This window comes from Myripristis murdjan, chromosome 16 (assembly GCF_902150065.1).
Source record: "Myripristis murdjan chromosome 16, fMyrMur1.1, whole genome shotgun sequence".
NCBI classification, from domain to species: Eukaryota; Metazoa; Chordata; class Actinopteri; order Holocentriformes; family Holocentridae; genus Myripristis; species Myripristis murdjan.
This window is the reverse complement of record NC_043995.1, coordinates 25711502-25731106: the sequence shown is the minus strand read 5'-3', so window position 1 is coordinate 25731106 and position 19605 is coordinate 25711502. Positions and strand designations below refer to the sequence as shown.

General features: G+C 40.4%; 2 protein-coding genes across 3 annotated transcripts; one reads left to right on the top strand and one right to left on the bottom strand.

The window, feature by feature from the left end:
• Positions 1 to 633: 633 nt before the first annotated feature.
• On the bottom strand, positions 634 to 6599 carry LOC115373681 (uncharacterized). Of its 2 annotated transcripts, XM_030072179.1 has the most exons (5): positions 6482 to 6599; positions 5217 to 5582; positions 4275 to 4553; positions 2540 to 2599; positions 634 to 2134 (listed from the first exon to the last, which is right to left on the bottom strand). In XM_030072179.1, the coding sequence occupies exons 1-5, from the start codon at positions 6570 to 6572 to the stop codon at positions 2028 to 2030; spliced, it is 903 nt and encodes a 300-aa protein (XP_029928039.1). In that variant the 5' UTR covers positions 6573 to 6599; the 3' UTR covers positions 634 to 2027. The 2 variants fall into 2 exon arrangements, with proteins under 2 accessions (XP_029928039.1, XP_029928040.1); XM_030072180.1 differs by lacking the exon at positions 2540 to 2599.
• A 2360-nt stretch (positions 6600 to 8959) lies between these two features.
• On the top strand, positions 8960 to 18800 carry psmc4 (proteasome 26S subunit, ATPase 4). The gene is made up of 11 exons (XM_030072723.1): positions 8960 to 9048; positions 9707 to 9805; positions 10495 to 10681; positions 11696 to 11842; positions 12921 to 13030; positions 13947 to 14040; positions 14345 to 14512; positions 15136 to 15212; positions 16237 to 16405; positions 18086 to 18141; positions 18297 to 18800. The coding sequence occupies exons 1-11, from the start codon at positions 9016 to 9018 to the stop codon at positions 18408 to 18410; spliced, it is 1254 nt and encodes a 417-aa protein (XP_029928583.1). The 5' UTR covers positions 8960 to 9015; the 3' UTR covers positions 18411 to 18800.
• Positions 18801 to 19605: the final 805 nt, after the last annotated feature.

Below are 19605 nucleotides of genomic sequence, written 5' to 3'. Positions count from 1 at the left end.
AGGTTTTGAGGTATTAGTATCTCAAGTTTCATTTAAAGCAGGAGGTAAATAGGACATTGCAGAGATAATGAGGCCAGAGGAAGTGTGTGTGTGTGTGTGTGTGTGTGTGTGTGTGTGTGTGTGTCTCAGTTCAAATCCCAGATATTGCCTTAAAATCTCCTTCAGACATTGGCAGACACACTGGTGGCCTGCTTCCTGTTGTCGTTGGTTTTTGTGTCAAAGGTCACCCGATACCACATGGCTGCATTACTAATCATCTCAGATGGCGAAACAAGGTTTAAAACAAAAAGAAAATAATGTCCACTCTGCTGTAATGCATGCCGTTGCCATTAGTCACCATTAGAGGGAAATGAAGTATCAGAATAATTTATCCTGTTTTAAAAGAATTTTAGTAACGTAGACTACGCAGTTTCCAAGAGGAGGGCACCGCACCTTGTATCCCATCATAAAAAAATATGAGGGTTATTTAAAAGTGTTTCATTTATTCTGTGGATTATTAGTCTTGGCATGAACCTGAGGGGTTTTATCCTTCCTCAGCCGTGTCCTTAACACTAGTAATCAAAGTGCTGTGCAATCCCATTTGAAACTGCATAGTTTACCTTCAATACAAAGGCAGACTATGCAGCAAATGTGTAAATGTTGTGAATGGAATTATCCTCTACAAATAAAAAAGAAGTCCCATTTTTTTGTAAACATAAGGAACAGAAAGATTAGTAAAGAAAGTGACGTTAGAAACCGCAGATGTAACTTAATGAGAAACAGGAACAAGTACGCTCTTCTGTTGAGGCGGGAACCGAGGAAATTCTGTGTTTTCTCTCTTTTTCACAGAATGAGTCATACATGGCAAGTTGTGGTTACATTTGTCTTCACCATCAGAGATTCGTTCTTGATCAAAATGCAAAATGTAGAACAAGTAGATGAAACAAAGCTTGTTATGTTGTTATTTTAGGTGATAAACTGTCATGGACAAGGCATATAGTTTCTCTTGTTGTAAAGATAGGAGGGAACATATCCGTTATAAAGAAGTGCTTTGCTTTTCTTCCACCAAACTTGTCCAAACAAGCCCTGTAGACTCTAGTTTTACACATCTATTATTGCCCATAGATATGGTCAAGTGCTGCAAAGACGGGTCAAGGAAAACTGCAGCTGGCTCAGAACAAAGCAGCTGGTCTTGCCCTTCAATACACAATAAAGTCTAATTTATACAACATACAAGTCAGATGAGACAGCATCAGCGTTATGTTCGGGTTTAGGTCAAGTTCGGTCACATCTTCGGTATTTTAATGAAGAATGATGGACCTACTCTCTGTTCTGGGCAATATTCTATACAGTGCTGGAGTTGACATGATGACGCTGAAGGCAATGCGTAGGCTATGTCAGGCAATAAATGTAACCTAGCGATGGAGGACAAGAAAAACATACAAGAAAAAACTGCCTGTCGGGTATGGGTCAGACTTAGTTACTATGCTCCCATCTCGGTTCGGGTTCAAACAAAAATATGCGTCCCAATCCGCATTTTGATCTAGAACACAATTAAAGCCAGTCACAATACTGTATTAAACTCTCCTCCAGCTCAGATTGGTAAAGCACCAACTTTAAAAAACAAGTGAGGCAGCACCTACTACCCCTATGCCTGTAACCACATTTTGTACTTTTTTTGTATAGGAATATCTATATGCATATCCATATGTTGTAAGATTTCACTTTGTATGTACGCTTTTCTGTTTTTAATTTCATGTGGTTGTTTTGTCTGTAAGCTTTTGTGTTTTATGCGGACCCCAGGAAGAGTAGCTAATGTTATGCATCATAATAAAATCCTAATCCCCAAGTCCTAGCAGTGATGGATTGCTCCCATCCAATGGGAGTACTGTATATTCTAGTCTCTGAAACAAATGGATATAGTTATGAATAATGATGATCTTAAGCCAAAATACATTTTGGAAGCCTAGCTCTGTTCTGCTGACAAGTTGAATCCCTGATTGCTAAGCCGCCGGGTGTCTCTCAGGTCAGGACAGATGTGGATTAACTCAGCATCTGCATAGCCAGACAGTGGATATGGCCAGCAGGAGCGTGACGGGCACCAGGAGCATCGACGCGTACAGGAGCCACGGTTCTGGGTACATCTTCTGCCCATCTGGTGGTGAGAAACACAAAACCACTGGTTTGAACTGTAATCCTGCATTAGATTAAACAAGATTAGATCACAACATCATAATTCATTCACTGGATATTAGTGAAATCCTCCCTCTGCATGCAGATGCACCCCCAGGTCACTGTAATGGAGTTAAAGTTTAAAAATCAACCAATAGTATAATTACACTCGTATTGTTGAACTGTATGAATGTGAAGCAGGATGATGGAGAGGTCAGCCGTTTGTGGTTGCGCTGAGAGCTAGTCAATTTTTCCTGAGCAACCACATTAACAAAAAGGCCTTGGTCATCGTCATTAGCGGGAATTCAGTCGCGCAAGAAATGATGAATCAAAACTTGAGAGCAAAATACAAAACTTTTTCCGAAACAGCAGTAACGGCTAAACTCACCATTGACGGCTGAACCTGCTGCTGAAAGATTTTTTCCACCATCTCCACCTCCGCCAGCCACTAACAAGATGACATTTTCAAAAGAAAAAAAAGAAAAAAAAGAAAAGAAAATACAGTAACAATCTGCTCAGCTCCTTTCCATCTATTGTTTGCTGGTAAAAAACCCAGCAGCTGTTTCTCAGCAAAAATGCTGACACAGGAGGTGATTTCTTTTTTTCTTCTTAACGACAAGCAGCAGCACAGCAGCAGTTTGTTGGAATAACTATGAAAAGAGCTGTGTAGGTAGCATGAGCACAGCTAAACAGACACACAGCACCACATGCAAAAAAGTCAAACTTTATCACCAGAAAATCCAACAAAAAAGACATAGCAGTAAAGAACATGCTGCATGGCCTTGTTTACACTTGGTTTTAAAAATCTCTCTTGATGATGTGAACACAGGTGGACAGCCAAGACACAGTCCCTGTCTTATCTGAGCTCAGGATTTCATCAGTGCCCACCTCACTGCATTCACTATGTCCTTGACGGTGATGCATAGCGTTTACACTTTTACACTACAAATGATGAAGGTGGTGAAATTGCAGTCATTCACACTTGTATTGAACGCTGTCCACGTGTGATCCCGTCACCTGAAAAGCATGTTAAAACCACGTGCAAACAGGGTCTTTGACTAACAGGTGGTCTTTTGGAAATGCACAACAAAAACACCACAATGACCGCTTATAGCCACCAAAAATGCCCCTAAAACCAAAATTTTGTCGATAATATCTTTAAGATTGACTTTAATTGCATAACTATATTGTCACATGATATACTGTGACACAAAAAGTCACAATATGCATCATGGAGCCAAAATGCATTATCACAATGCCACTGATCTCACCACCGCCAACACCAACTGAGTACAAGACCAGACCAGTTGACACCAAACCACCACTGCAGCTTGAAAAATTCACTAAATGAGTAATTTCGACCGCTGTTTCACATTCCCACCATGTGTTTGTGTGTGCACACACCAGCAGGAAATTCCACACTGCCTACTGACTGTAGCTCTCATCACTTTAGCCCCCAACAGCCTTTCTACAATTCAATCACCTCCCTGCAGAACAGTAGAGCCCATTAGCAGTCTTTGCTCCCAGTCCCAGGAACCAGGAACGTCTTCCCCTGGCCCGGCTCCTGGTATCAGAGTTTTACCAGATCTTCTCAGTTTGGATTGTATGGTGACGCGGTTATTAGCGAGTGTTTGTTTGGCTTGCCCCCGGCCTCCAAGTCCTCCTGGTTACCTTGCTAAGTACAAATAAACAATAGCTCAAGATCGCAAACCAAAATACAGTCGTGGTAGATGCTGCTGCTGAGTAAGCTGTACATTCTGTCATCTGCAACTGATTACATCCCTACATATCTCCACGTATGAGCAAACATCTGCACCAAATGACAGATGAAATTACAATTTACCCCTTGAGTGTCAATGGGCCTCAGTTGAAGACATTCAGTATTTTTATCCAGCAAAAAGCTGCCAGAAACCCCACAAAGCTGTTCCACCACAGACCAGCTTTTATCAGAATATCTAATATCAAGGTAAAATTGTGAGACCAGTATTGTGTTTTTTTGAAAATGATAAATTGAATGTATCTTTGCAGCCGTGGTTAACCTTTGTTTTTCCGGCAACAGCAAGCGCAGCAGCTCAGCAGCAAGTGTGTAATGTGTGTAATTTAAATCATGAGAGGAGCGTTACCAGTCAGGTTGTAGTGGAAGGTCTCTTTGGTTTTCTGGGTGGAGTTCAGGTGGAGGCGGCATTCGAAGGTTCCGCTCTTCGTCAGAGGCACAGTCAGAGAGAGTGTGACGTACAACGACGTATTGGCGTCACAGGTCTCGAGGGGTGTCGAGACGTTTTTAAGAATTTGTTTGGATCCAACGTGGAAGACAGACAAAACAAAACCTGGGTCCCGGGACACTCTGACCGCACACTGGAGCCACCTGTCACCCTCAGCCGTGGTGTTGAGCGATATGATGTCTAAAATGAATCACAAACGAGGACAGATGTGAACACACACACACACACACACACACACACACACACACATGCTTGCGTTGCTATACTTGTGAAGACCTTCATTAACCATATTTATATTCATATTCCTAGACCCCATGAAATCACTATCCGAAAACACGATTTTCTTTGAAGTGGTGGATGAGAGCAGATGTTTAAAGATTTGTGAAGGTTTTATTGGTTGAAAATTTTATTTACGCCCACTAGTGCAGGATGATGTCACTATTTAAGATGCTTTACAGGAAGTAGACGTCATGTGAGGTCATTTCATGGGGACTGTATACACTAACCTAAAAGAAATCCAAAAGTAAGGGGTTTCTGTGCATAAACTGGCTCTATTTGATGCGTATTTGGTGTTGAGGAAAGTCGAACCACTCAAAATAAAAGCTTCATTCTTCAAATTTTGCATTTCACATTATCTTTATACAAAAAGAACACAATTCTATAACCTTGAACCTAAAATCCACATCCCTACTTGTGATAGTCTGAGTATTTCTTTTTCTATTCATTGATATTCTCATTAGTATGAAATACATCCACACTCACAACAACATACAACCGTAAAACAACCTGATTTGAGTGATTCCTTGCAAAACAAAGCATAAAAATCCATAACTGTGTATTTACCATGAACCAACAGCAGGGTTCCACTTCCTTTTTTCCTCTCACTTCCTCCGCGCGCTGTGTGGATGGAGAGTTTACACTGGTACATGCCGCTGTCCTCCCACCGGACACTCTTAAAACGTATGGACTTGTTTGTTGAGTTGAAGTCATTGTCCAGACGTTCCACTCGTCCCATGTAATTTTCCGAGGCGGGCCAGACTTTGGGCCACATACCTGGCTGCTCGGATTTGAGATACTCCCAGTACAAGACGGGCACCTTGGTCAGCCTCTCCTCTCGGGACAAGGTTAGCTCGCAGGGCAGAGTGACATCATCATCCAGAGAGGTCACGACCACAGGATCCTGGTGGACGGTGATGAGGGAGTGGATTCCTGAGAAACACCCCAAAAAAAAAAAAAAAAAAAAACACAGAAAAAAAGGCTGGATGCTGAGTGATATCATTATCATTATCATATTTGGTAGTAGTAGACATTGGGGGGGACACATTTAGTGGGGGATCAGGGGGTCCTCCCCCTGGAAATTTTGAGCATCTTACATTTAATTTCCTGCATTCTGGTGGATATTTATGCACCCATTTACCATTTTTATGCATCAGTTTACTAGGAAAATAGGCGTATATTTTATTAAATGTAAAGGAAAAACAACATTCAGCTAGGTTAGGTTATAAATATTTGCGCCCATGGATGACACCACAGTAATATACTAATCATAATAAAATTGTACATCCTCTTCATCAAACACATCACATGAGAATAGAATTAGTCCCATAAATCAAGGATTAAAGAATTAAGAATTTGATATATTGTACTGTTTACACTGAATATTAACCACATTTAAGTAAGAGGCAGTCTCATATTAACACCAAACAGCACCAGCCGAGTCAAGTCTGAGTAAAGAAACACACTGTTTGTTTGTTTTTCTGGAAGGAATTTGCCACACACAAAGAAAACCTTGATCATCGTCATTATTAATTACAGCATGATGATGATGTTTTCCAAATTCTTCCATTCTTTGTAGGTTACTCAAGTTGCAGAGTTGGTATGTAGCAGTTAAACGTGCATTATTCTGGTGTTAACTGCTGAAAATACTGGAATAAACATCAGAATTAAGGAACCATACCCTGAGTTATAGGCGTGTAAAAAAAATTCGCCAAAATAAAAAAAATAATTCCAATCTACAAGTCAAGAGCCTGGGGAACACGTGCTGTAAAAGACCCCAGAAATTAAATGCTGAAATAAATTGTGTCTTAAAGAATGTTGCCATATTTCACCTGAAAGCATGAAGTAGATAAAAATCCACCGCATTCCACATTTCTCCAAGGCTGAGCTGTGATGCAACTCGAATGAAACTGTCTTAAGCATCTTGGTCGAATTAAACACAGACGTTACATCGCTCTCAGTGCTGCTCTACTTTGGCATGCACTGATGCAGTTTTATGTGGTCTGACCTACTTCCTGTTTTTTTTTTTTTCTTGTTTATAAGCTACTAATAGGCTACCAGATAAACGTGAAGATCAAGTTAATCAGTTTCTTGTGGCTCACCATGTTTAACTGGTGATTAAACGGATAAATTATAGGTTGAAAGTGAAATCGTGGTGAAATGATTATGGTTTCAAGTCAAAGGGAGAAAATAACAGGCCTGAACAGAACAGATGAGAGAGGAGACTAGAATAGTAGAGTATATTCTACTCACTAGAGGGAAGCAGCCCCTGCACTTTATGCTTTTTTTTTTATTTGTAAGATGAAATTTGAGAGATTTAATTTAGTTAGTGCTGCTCAGTCTCTGTTGTAAAGCACACTGTACTATAGAATAGAACAGAATAGAGTAGAGTAGAGTAGAGTAGAGTAGAATAGAGTACAATAGGACAGCGTCTTTTCACAAGCACACTGAGAGGTAAAACTGTTATTTGGGGTATTAACCTGTCACTTTTTCCTGTTTCAGGACAAGCTCTGCTGCTCTTTAAATAAAACCGCTTTCCTCCCAGTTGAAGCAGAGGGCTGGTGTTTAGATGGGGGACAAATTAAAGACAACAACAACAACAACAACAACAAAACTAATAAAAAAACAAAAAAACAAGCATCTTAGTAGGATGTTGGGCCAGCTGAACGCTGTGAGGGATGCTACAGCAGGACTGTGGTGCATAAATCCCTTGTTATAAAGACAAAAAAAAAAAAAAAAACACATTTGGGAGTTCAGTGATGTACAGACATGGAAAAAAAAGGGATGTGGTCAAGTGAGTCATCTGCCACCATGTTCTTGAGAAGTGGGCGAGGACCTCTGTGTTGGACCCTGTAGTGACGTGGGACATTTTCCACATGTCGTCCTGGAAGCGAGGCTCACTGCAAATCAATACAATTATTATTGATCACAGTTATTGATTACAGCTATTCTTCCTTCACCCTTTGATACACTACACATGTATACACATATGGATCTAATGTGTCTATTTTTTCTTATTCTACCTTTTCTGTTCTTAGGTGTTGATGTACATATTTTAATTTCTAATAGGGACTCAGAAATATCTATTTCTACAGGGATATAGTGAAAAAAAATCTTGCCTCGGTGTTAATTTCTTGCTTTGATGTTAACTTTGATGAGAACTACCGGTGCTGCATGTGTCATCTGAATCTTCCCCTTGGGAATCAATGAATAAATCAATCTAGACCTATCTATGAGGAGGCATTTGTAATCTGATGGGAGCGGTGTCCTCCAGGGGCACGAGGGCTCACTGCAAGGTTTGATGAGGATGAGGATGATGGGGATTATGTGCTGTGGCCTTCACCAGGTCACCAGGTCGCGACCCAGTTCAACACCTACAGGAGATTTAGGAGTGATGGATTTATCTCTTGGAGGAATGGGGATCCTATTTTAGCCAAGGAGCATTGAAACTGTTACAAATACATGCAGAAAATGCTTTTTCTTTTATCTTGTCTTCTGTCCGTATATGCATTTCTGATAACTGGGCTGTGTATTTTTGAAACGCTTTTCTTTCAGTTCCATCGACTGTTGCAGCCGAGACACACATGCAAACCAGGCTCAAAATGGAAAATGAGTAAGAGGAAGGCATGAAGTGTGAAATATATCTTCATTTGCTATAAACCACCAACAGGATATAGCGCTCCTCCTGCACACCTCCTGCATGATCAGAGACCCCCTGCACCGACACTTCCCTTGTTTCACAGCTGATATCAGACCACATACACAGGTGCTAAAAACTGTCATTTAATTTGTATTGTCTTTGGAATTAAAGTATTACTTTCATGTAAATTACACCGGTCTTGCTCCGTTTTTCCATGTCATATGCCATGAATTTTGGGAAGAAATGTGTGTTTGTCTTTAAGCTGCTGATGCTACAGTTATGATTTTATTTTGTTTTCTGTTGGCACTCTACAAAAGAGCAGGAGAATTACAAGCGATGTGATCACTGTTTTCTATTTACTTTTCAGGTCAGTTATTTAAATTTAATTATAAATCATCAGAACATAAATCATTATAAATATAAATCATCACTTTGCAATGAATCCATACTTGTATTCATTGTGCATAGAGAAGACTGCTGTGTTGGATTGTGCTATGTACCCCAAGTTGTTTGTTTGTTTGTTATTGTTTTGATGTTTGTGTCCAGGATTTTAAAATTAAGTTTTATTTGACGTTTACTTTACTTGAAATTCTCAACTTGCCATAATTAGTTGCATGTTGGGGGGAGGAGGAGGAGGAGGAGGAGAAAAAAACTACATTACCCACACACCCTTCTTTCCTACGTATTACGTCAGAGCGTCGCCGTCAGTTGGTAGACAAATTCAACATGGAGGACATCGTTATTGGAGAGAAGAACCCGGTATGAATCAGTAAAGATTGTTTTGAATATCAACATTTATACAGATTCGAGTCAATTTAAGAGGCTTTTGTTCGTAGTGTGGGTGTTAAGGTGTTGGTATGAATAACCGTTTGCTGTTTTCTCTTGTTTTACGTTATTTATCAGTACGGGACCGTAAACGTGCCAATTCATTCTCCGCTCGGTGCAACTGCTATGTCATGCAAGTTAGCTACTAGCAGTTAGCATGATGCTGGATATTTGTTGTCAGCCGGAGGAGCGACATATCAATTTAACATTTTATTATCTTGCGGTTAATCTTGAAGGTTTTGGGCATCTGCTTGTCGTTATTTAGAGATTCATAATTTTGCCAGCTGCTGTTTCCTGGCTCTAGCTTGCTCATCCAGTTAGCTGTTAGCTCTGTTAGCTAAAGGTATTTGTGTAGCTATGTTTCTGTCTGTCCAAGTTCATGGAAGTGATTCAACTAGCTAGGATTATGTGTTTGTGTTGTGTTTTGCTGTCACGTTTACTCGTTTACTGTCCTTTTTTTCATGTGCTGGAAATAATAAAATACGTAAAATTGACTGACAGCTCATAAGGGTGCAACAAGCTTTTATTATTTTGTGTTACACTGTCTTGCTCTTGTTAAATGTGTGTTGCATTAATGTCATGTTGCCCGCAGGACGACGTGCCAGCCATGCTGAGCTCCAGACCTCAGACCGGTCTGTCCTTCCTGGCACCAGAACCAGAGGATCTTGAGGACCTTTACAGCAGATACAAGGTATGATCAGCTGCTCATGATATGCCCCACATTGTTTCTTCATGAGCACACTGTGTTCATCGTGTTGCAAGTTACACCACACCTCACCTTGTTTTGAAAGGCCTGTGCCACAATAAGGACACCGCTGGCATGACTTTGAGTGGTGTTGTCCTTACTGACACACATGAAATGTTTCCTCTCCTCTTTAAAAGTTACCACCACTGCTGTACACAAATTATTGAAATGTCCATATATTGAGAATTGATGTTTGGTGATAAAGTTTTCAGAGAGGAAAATTTCTTTTCTGCATCTTTTGTTAGAATTGTAAATGGGACTAAATCAGGGATAGGCATAGAACACCACTTAAAAAAATAAATAACCCCTAAACACCACTATTATATCAAATTACGGAAATTACCAACACAGTTTGACCAGACCTGAGCTTTCTGCTGATATTTTTAAATTTACATTTTTGCAAGCTGGTACTGATATGACTTTTTGGCTCGAAGAGAAAGACAGTTCTGCACATTGATACTTTTACCATTGAACCATTTTTTGAAAAAACATTTCTATGACATTGTGTCGTTGTTGTATTGAATGGTGAACCTCATCTTGTATCACATCTTGAAATAAGCGTGTTGTCCCATCCCTGTCACTTGCCTCTCTGACACGCTCTCACCCCACTCTGCTGCTTTCGTCTGTGGTTGTAGAAGTTGCAGCAGGAGCTGGAGTTCCTGGAGGTGCAGGAGGAGTACATCAAAGATGAACAGAAGAACCTGAAGAAGGAGTTTCTCCATGCCCAGGAGGAGGTGAAGAGGATACAGAGCATCCCTCTTGTCATTGGCCAGTTCCTGGAGGCTGTGGACCAGAACACAGCCATTGTCGGCTCCACCACAGGTAATGTTAAAACAAAAAATCAATGTAGAATCCTCTGAGCCTGGCACTGTAGATCTTTTAGCAATACTCATAAAAAACTGTTAACTGCCTTGTACCAATTCTGAGTAATAAACTTAAAGCGGTGCACTGCTGACTAGCAGTATAATAGAGTATAATACAATATTGTTTCAGTAATGTGTGAAAGACAAAATAATATAGAAAAAGAAGAGGCATTGCTTTGTGTACTGATGCCTTACATGTTCCATTTGGTAATTGATTTTAGAACAGAGAAATTTCTGATGTACCCTATTGCTATTGCTGCATACTGTCTTCATGGTGTGCGTTGACTCAGAATGTTATTACCGTCAGTGTACATTTAATGCAGCAATTTCCACAGAGAATAGTGGTCAGATAACTAATTTATGACACAAGAGTGGAGATTTAATTCCCTTTGAACTTGGCTGCAGTTCACATAGAGCAACACATGTACTGCTCCATGGTTTTAATAGGAAGGGCGACACTGTTGATGTTGAAATTTGAAGGTTTTGTATGAAACAATTCAGTTTGCACCCCCAAAATGTTAAAATCGAGTGTTTTGGTAGCCAAAATTTTTGCTGTATGTGTGACAGGCACACATTCAGGTAGAATCAGAGCTCAACTTCTAGTTTAGGTTCCAGGTTTTATCCACTTCATCAGCTTATAATAAATAGCTTACTGGAATGCAGATTTCTCAGATAGGTATTATCTAGGGGGAAAAAAACAATGCTGCAAAAAAATATCAAATTGGATTGAAAAGTTAAGAATTAATGCAACAGCAGATGGTGCATACTACATACCAGCTGCATATTTTAATGCCTCATTGAGTTCAGCTGTTTGGTGTGCGCTGAGAGAACCTGGAGGAGATGCACTGTCTGCATAGTCAGATTTAAATTATTCAGTAAGTACAGCCAGCTTAGACATGTGGAAACATTTGTATTAAATCTGTAATGAGTTCTTCTAATGTGTTCCTCCTCCTTTTTTTCTTGCCTCTCTCAGGGTCGAACTACTATGTGCGCATCCTGAGCACCATCGACAGAGAGCTGCTGAAGCCCAACGCCTCGGTGGCGTTGCACAAGCACAGCAACGCCCTGGTGGATGTGCTTCCTCCAGAGGCTGACAGCAGCATCATGATGCTGACGTCAGGTATAACACTCACTACTGCTGTCTCTCTGAGGATGAGAGGCTGCAGTCTGTCAAGATTAAACAATCAGGGAAGCAATATGCCATGAAAAGCAAGGAGGTTCAAATGAAGGAGAGGACACAGGATCATATTGCGTCAAATCATTGGTATCATATCATCGATCACTTGGACTGTAAAGTCTGGTCTGTGCTTATGGAAGGGCTTAATAGATGGCGCACAATCATAGAACAGCAAGGCTACCTTTGTTGGAGCGCATCCCAAAGAGCACCTGAGCAGACACTATCCCTTTTATTTTTAGCATCGTCTGCTGTAACCCTCCAGTGTCCCAGCTGCAGTTACATTGCACATGTCAGAGGCCGTGTCTCAGCCTTCCTCTCATAGCACTGATGGAAAACATGAAGTACATGGCATCTTACTTAAGGCATCTTTTTAATCTATGCTTTCTGGTGGACAAGGAAGACACCATTTAAAGATACTACTTTCCAAGAATTAAAAGCAATGGGAGTTCATTTGAGAATGCATAACGCTAAGCTTTTCAGTATAGCAGACCTACTGAGTGCAACTGTGTGATTTCACATTTTACATAAGAAACAAGAAAACACAAATGCAATGATTCATTCTACAAAGCTGTGAAATCTGGTTGGTGATAGGGAGAGCTGGCAGTGGCAGAGCTGCTATAATTTTGTTAAAACTGTAGTTACTCTGCTCTCGCCTCTGTGCTGAGTTAATAATAATCTCGCTAAGCCATGGTGTGATCAAAGAAAAAGAAGTGATATGAAGAGCTTGTTTTGGATGCATTTCCTGAAACTAAAAATACATCTAGGTGCTGTCAGATAGATAGTAAATCCAAGCTGAAAGCATATGAATGATTCAACATAGAAGTGGATACACATAGAAAGTGGAATGATTAGCGCTGGAATAATTCACTATTATTTTGGGTCTGTAGATACTGACTGTCACTTTTTACTGTTTCCTTGTTTATTGCTGCGCACCCATTTCTCTCTGGTTGTATTCAGTTAATGCTAGATGAAAGGCTCTATATGTCATATGTAAACACCAGAACTACTTTGCTTTTCCCAGACCAAAAGCCAGATGTGATGTATGCTGACATTGGCGGCATGGATATTCAGAAGCAGGAGGTCAGAGAAGCAGTAGAGCTGCCTCTCACACACTTTGAGCTCTACAAACAGGTAAGATCAGTTGTGTTCACACTTCAAAGTGAAGTGGCCCAAATCAGATTTTTTTTTTTTCCCTGCACGTGACACAAATCAGATTTTTTTTTTCAAGCAGTGAGAACACAAAAATCTCATCAGGTCTTTGACCACTCTGCAGTGTTGTATTAAATCAGATACATACCTAGCTCCCGCTGATGTGATGGCTGTGCAAACGCCCGGGGGAAAATTCATGTGCTTTTTTTCCGCTGAGCAGGCACACATCATTGTCAGAGCATCATCACTCATGCATTGTCAGCGGTGGTGGCACCAAAAAGGGGTGATAGCTACATGTTGTAAATTTAATAGATATATGGGAAAATGTTTCAATCAAAGTCCTTTTCTGCCTTCTTGCCCTAAGTCTCAGCAGCTGATAGACTGTCACCATGCCACAAACAATTTGAGAAATGAATGCTTGGACTGTTATTTCATTCACTGTGATAACATACTGTTGTACTAATGATATTGTTGGTGGTCAGCAGCATACTGTGTATTGTAAATGTGAGCATGTGATGTCATGGAAGAGATCTTTCCACACTGACATATATGATATGGGCATACAGATATGGGTCACATAGTGAACAGTAAAGGAAAAAAGGTTGAATCTGACAGATTTGGATGCAGGTGTGCAGAAGTATTTTCTTACTTCCACATGAAGATATAGTAACCCGTATGGCAAATTTCTTCCAAAAAAATTTATCTCATCCAAACAGGATCTGGGACATTGTGCACTATGGCACAGTTATGCCAATAGGGAATATGTTGAGCAAAAATGCTAGATATTTGATAACACTGTTTGTCATAATTTCCATATCAGTGACGGTCTGCTGGAGGCGGACACAGAACTGAGAACTTTCTGTGAGTTATCTTCACCTATGATCATTTCTTTTCTCAGATTGGCATTGACCCACCCAGGGGTGTCCTTATGTACGGACCTCCAGGTTGCGGCAAGACCATGTTGGCCAAGGCCGTGGCACACCACACTACAGGTAGTCTGCCATCCCAGAAGCATGAAATGCATTTGACACTGCTGTGGACTTTTCACATGATACTATGATAATATTTTAATAGCTATGTTATGTACTGATGTTTTTTGTACAGCAGTTGAAACCACAGGACAGTTTCCACCTTGTGTGCACAAAAACTGCCCTCTATATGAACCATCTCATCGCTTAAATCAATACTTGTTTTCCAGGTGACACCTACAGTAGATATTCTGATGAGTGATTATTGACCAGCAGTGTCTGCAATAGACCTGTTGTCTCATCCATCTCTGATCTCTGTGTCTCCCAGCGGCGTTCATCCGTGTGGTCGGCTCTGAGTTTGTTCAGAAGTACCTGGGTGAAGGCCCTCGTATGGTGCGCGACGTCTTCAGGCTGGCGAAGGAAAATGCCCCCGCCATTATTTTCATTGATGAAATCGACGCCATTGCTACTAAGCGTTTTGATGCACAGACTGGAGGTACGAATCAACGCTTCACTTGTAGCTCACAGACCGTACATGAAGCAAACCAGGAATTGTTGAAACTTTCCAAACAGCCATCATACTGTTGTTGTTGTTTTTTTTTTAACCCTAAAAAGGTTAACTCTAAAAGTCAATCTGCCATCCCCACAACGGTCAGTTTAACAACTCTTCTGTATACTAGTAAATTCTGTTGACATTGGAAATGGTTCAGATGCTTCCACTTGGAAATGCAAACACACTTGAACACGTGGATCATTCATTCAGGCTGTTTTTAAACATAGTCAAGCAAATTCATATAGGATGCAGTAGGAGTCTCCCATAAACTAATTTCAAGCTGCAGTAAAAGCTGTGAGATGTTTTATTTTATTTTGTTTCCATTTCAGTTTTCCAAAGCAGTTTAATTAAACTTATTTTAATTTAATTTTGTTTTATTTTAGTTTATTTTACTTGTCCCAGAAAGTTAGGATTTCAGTTTTTGGGAGCAAACGATGCCTGATATTGTTCTAATAAAGATTGATTTCAAATTCCAGATATTTGTGAGCTGTCCTGATTACGTCCCTGTTTACGCAGTGGTGTCACAGTAAAAGCTGACAGACTAATCTCCTGCTTTTCCCCTGCAGCTGACAGGGAGGTGCAGAGAATCCTGCTGGAGCTGCTCAACCAAATGGACGGCTTCGACCAGAACGTCAACGTCAAGGTGAGCGAAGTCGACTTGTCTGAGACAGCGGTTTGCTGTTCCCCTGTGGCTGCACCATCTTCTTTCCGCTGACTTACTTGCTCATTTATTACTGTACTATGCCTCTAAGTGTACGTCCACTCAGATTAGAAAGCACTTCAAATGTTTATGTGGGCGCTCCACTGAATGGACTGTTTGAATGTTTTTTTTAGATGCACTACTACTCAAGCACACACAATTAAAAGCTGCACACTGCTTATGTCTACAAACTATTTTTTTCTCAGATGTTTCTTCACAGGCTTCAGGAATTTCATTGACAAACCCTGTTAACTGAGCTGCTGTGAAGTTAATTCCTGCTGCCTTAGATAAATGGCTCTCAAAGAAGGGTCTGGACCCAGAGTGATTTTTGTAGTGGCATTCCCCTTATTAACTCAAAAACCGAAATGTCAAAACTGCATCCTCTCAAAACAAAAAAACAAAAAAAAAAGTTTCACAAAAGCATTGTGAAGTGCATGCACAAACAGCTATGATCAAATTACAACTCGCCATGCACGAAATGGTGGTTAGATCAATAAAAGTCAATCATTACACTGGCTGGTCACTTTTTGAGATGACAACAGTTGGATGACTCAGTTTTTTTCTTTTTTTATTAGTTTTATTTATTTATTTACCTGTTTCACATGTCACTGCTGACCACTGAACAGAATTGGGGAAATGGCAAAGATGACATATTTCTATGGAATAATAAATAAATAATTATTCATTTTGGGTCCCTGCTCACATTAAATTTGAATTATTACAATTTTTTAACCATCCTTTGTTACTTTCAGACACTGTAAGTAAGCAGGTATGCAGTTAAACACAGTCTGTACTAAATTGCAAGACACACAATATTCTCCAGTGAATTTCTAGGTCTTTAAGCTTACTATATTAAACATTTTGAGAAACCCTGTCCTAGAGACTACATCAGCTTGTGTTTAGAGTTTACCACCATGATCACATGACCTCCCCTGACATTTCAAACCCCCCACATCTTCCCCATCAGGTGATCATGGCCACCAACAGAGCGGACACGCTGGACCCGGCCCTGCTGCGTCCCGGTCGTCTGGACAGGAAGATCGAGTTCCCCCTGCCTGACCGCAGGCAGAAACGCCTCATCTTCTCCACCATCACCAGCAAAATGAACCTCTCTGAGGAGGTCGACTTAGAGGACTGTATCCTTACGACCTGACAGTGTGTATGTGTGCATGGGTACACCAAAGTAAGAAATTAATCTTTTCCTCATACGTTTTTTACTATCTTGATCTGATTTTTTTTGAGTATGTTTTAGTCAGTCCTCAGTGCAGTGTTATACAAGTCTGAAATAATACAGCAGTTGCTTTGCATATTGGCAAATAAATGCTCATTTTATTGCTTCCAGCTGAAAAAAAGACACTCGAAAGACAATCCATTGCCATCTGATGTAGCTTATAGTCTGCTGTGATGGTGACAGAGTGAATGTTGAGCAACATGTGACAATTTACCCTTTTCAGAGTATATTTTCCAGTTAGAATATGGAGGAGCAAGCTGGATCTAACCTCTTCTTGCAGAGAACAGTGAGGCAGGTGACAGAAACCCAGCAATCCTATTCCTGCGTCTTTATTAAATATTTATGTCGTCGTTTCCTGCTATTGTCCAGCTCAGTTGTTCTGCTGCAGACTAAATGAGCCGTGATGTGAGGCTTTGATTCAGATGGTTGACTGCATCATTATCACGTTTCACCATGCAACTTTGATCATGCACATAGTTAATGCTTTTTCCCCTGACCTTTGCTGGTTTATTTTACTGTAGTGTCACAGCAAAGGTGTGAGACACACAGGTAATTTATGTTTTTAGAGGTTACAGCTTGTTTGGTGATGCTGCCAGTGTCTTAATTCCTTTAACCATAATAGTTTTTCTTAACCATTTTCATTGACAGCAGAGTCCAACAAATAACTGAAAATGAACACTAGTGTCACAGTGACAGAATGGCATGCTAATCAAAATACATAGATTTGTCTCACTGATAATCCAAAAATAGATTTTTAGCTGTAAATTTGATCTTCTAGTGTTTTCCAGATGCATTGTGTCTGTATAAAATAATTTATACACTTTCCTACAGTTCTTAAAAACCTGCCAAATTCGTTGCCTTTTAAAATAAATTTCCATACCTGGAAATGTCTTGGCAAATTATGAAGTAACCTTCATTTTTTTGCAAGGGGTCACAATGATTGTAATCTTCACAAGCCAAGCTAGATACATGATGAGACGGATTATTTCCTTGAAATCGGATTTCCTTTTAGAAAAACAGCCTGTCAGAGTCCAGATGTGGTGGTTGCTATGAGATGACAGCTAAGGTTGCCTGGTCTCGTCAGTCGTACCGGGAACAAGGGGCTCAGTCAGCCCGGGCTGAGCTCATCGCAGCTCGGGTGGTGCTTGTTTTTGCTAACGTTTCTCAGACTAGAACGCTAGCTAGTTGGCAGCCACTTGGAGTCATCGTCAGAATGAACAGCAAACATTACTTAAATAACGTGTGGCTGGCTGCTGAGAAATAAAAGTTATGGCTGAAAAAAGACAACCCAGGATGTGAGGGTGTGCAAAATTCTGTGATGCTCATTTATTTATACATGGAGTGTCTCTCAGACTGCTGGAACTGCAGAAAGCACTTTTAGGAATGAAAAATTACAAGTTTGTCATGCTTCAAATTGCAGTTTACAATGTCATAATGATGTTTTAAACTCCACCACAGAGGTATAGCCATGGACGTCTGTTATGTATTTACTGAAGAGTCATGAAGAAGTTGTGTCTAACTTCATTTTCATTTTGCATGTGGTAAACTGTTTTTGGCAGTGTAGTTGTCCTTAACTGATTTGCAGATGTGGCCAGACCAGACAAAATCTCCGGAGCTGATATTAACTCCATCTGCCAGGAGGTGAGCCAGAGCTTTAACAATCATATGGATATTTCTTTAATATGATTTCATAAAATGCTATCTAAATAATGTTTTTATTGCATGTTTATGAAATAGTTGTATGTACACAGTTGTTCATTTTTTGCTCAATGCCTATTTACTTTTTGCTGTCTCAGGCCGGCATGTTGGCAGTGCGTGAGAACAGGTACATTGTCCTGGCCAAAGACTTCGAGAAAGCCTATAAGACCGTTATCAAGAAGGATGAGCAGGAGCACGAGTTCTACAAGTAGACAGAGAGTACATCCAGACCCCGGCCTCCACCAGAAGAAAAGAGATGTTCAGACACACAAGTTTGTTTTTGGTTGACGTATGTGTCTGTATTTTCACTGTATCTTGTATGGATTTCCCAGACCCTGACTTGGACTGACACTGACCTTGGACTAAATTTACTCACTTTATCACAGGGCCAGCTTGAGCTCTGAGATTTCGCCCTTGAGAAGACGCACTACTATATGATGAACTTTTTTTTTTTTTTTTTTACAGGCACTCTGGACATTTGACTATATTTGACCCTGACTGTAGTTAAGACAACAGTGGAGCATTTGTATCTATATGTACCAACTTGACAAAACATTACTAAAAAAATATCCATTAAAAAATGTTTTCAATAAAAAAGCAAATGGCCCTCATTGTTTTTTTCTGCACTGAAATATGACTTTTGATTCATCATAATGTACTTAATTAGGAAACTAGTATTCTGTCATGATCATTTATGCCGTCATGTAAATGGTTTGTGAATAATGTGATCATTGTTAGAAAGTTGTGGGTGTAGCAATATCTGGCATGCTTTTTGGCAACAATGTGTGAGGTAAAAGTAATGATGTTTAAGCAACTCCTCTGGCACTGTTGCCCAGTGGCTTGACGTAATGGATACGGGCATTGTTGTCCTCAGAAGCAATTGAAATCTGTCACTGGGAAAAAAATCAATGTTGATGAAATGGTGGGTCATAAAGAGCAAAATATAATCTGAAAATTATTTATTGCCCACACCTGTCGAAACATTTTCCATGTTGTACAGGCCAAACACTCTGACATCAGATGTCCACTCAGCAGGCTGACCTTGGGAGGAACACTATAATTTGTGGCCACTTGATTTAGGGCTGAGTAAGAGCGTGGCAGGTGATCTTAGCCGTAGTAACCATACATCTGATGAAGATATTCCTGTGTGGATATGCTCCCACCAGTGGTTGGATGTTGTAACTGACAAAGTTGAGACATATAGGTGCTGTTGGCGGGACTGACGGAGTCAAGAAGCCTACAGGGTTGTCTCTGCTCCCTGTTGAGGGCTCGCTGCTTCTCTTGCTCTTCGTCTGCCCATGAGTCAAAGCAGTGCAGCCTGAGGTTGTAGCTCTCCCTGCAGACCACAAGGTGGAGGAGTTCATTAACTGCAGCAAGTGGATCACACTCAAGCTGCAGTATTATTAA

Excerpts from the sequence above, each read along its gene's own strand:
- psmc4 (XM_030072723.1), top strand. The coding sequence starts at position 9,016 with ATGGAGGACATCGTTATTGGAGAGAAGAACCCG. Across the intron at positions 15,213-16,236 it reads ACCAGAACGTCAACGTCAAG|GTGATCATGGCCACCAACAG; the intron begins GTGAGCGAAGTC and ends CTTCCCCATCAG. Across the intron at positions 18,142-18,296 it reads TTAACTCCATCTGCCAGGAG|GCCGGCATGTTGGCAGTGCG; the intron begins GTGAGCCAGAGC and ends TTGCTGTCTCAG.
- LOC115373681 (XM_030072179.1), bottom strand. The coding sequence starts at position 6,572 with ATGCTTAAGACAGTTTCATTCGAGTTGCATCACAGCTCAGCCTTGGAG. Across the intron at positions 5,583-6,481 it reads TATCTACTTCATGCTTTCAG|GAATCCACTCCCTCATCACC; the intron begins GTGAAATATGGC and ends GGTGTTTCTCAG. Across the intron at positions 2,135-2,539 it reads AGCAGGTTCAGCCGTCAATG|ATGGGCAGAAGATGTACCCA; the intron begins GTGAGTTTAGCC and ends TCTCACCACCAG.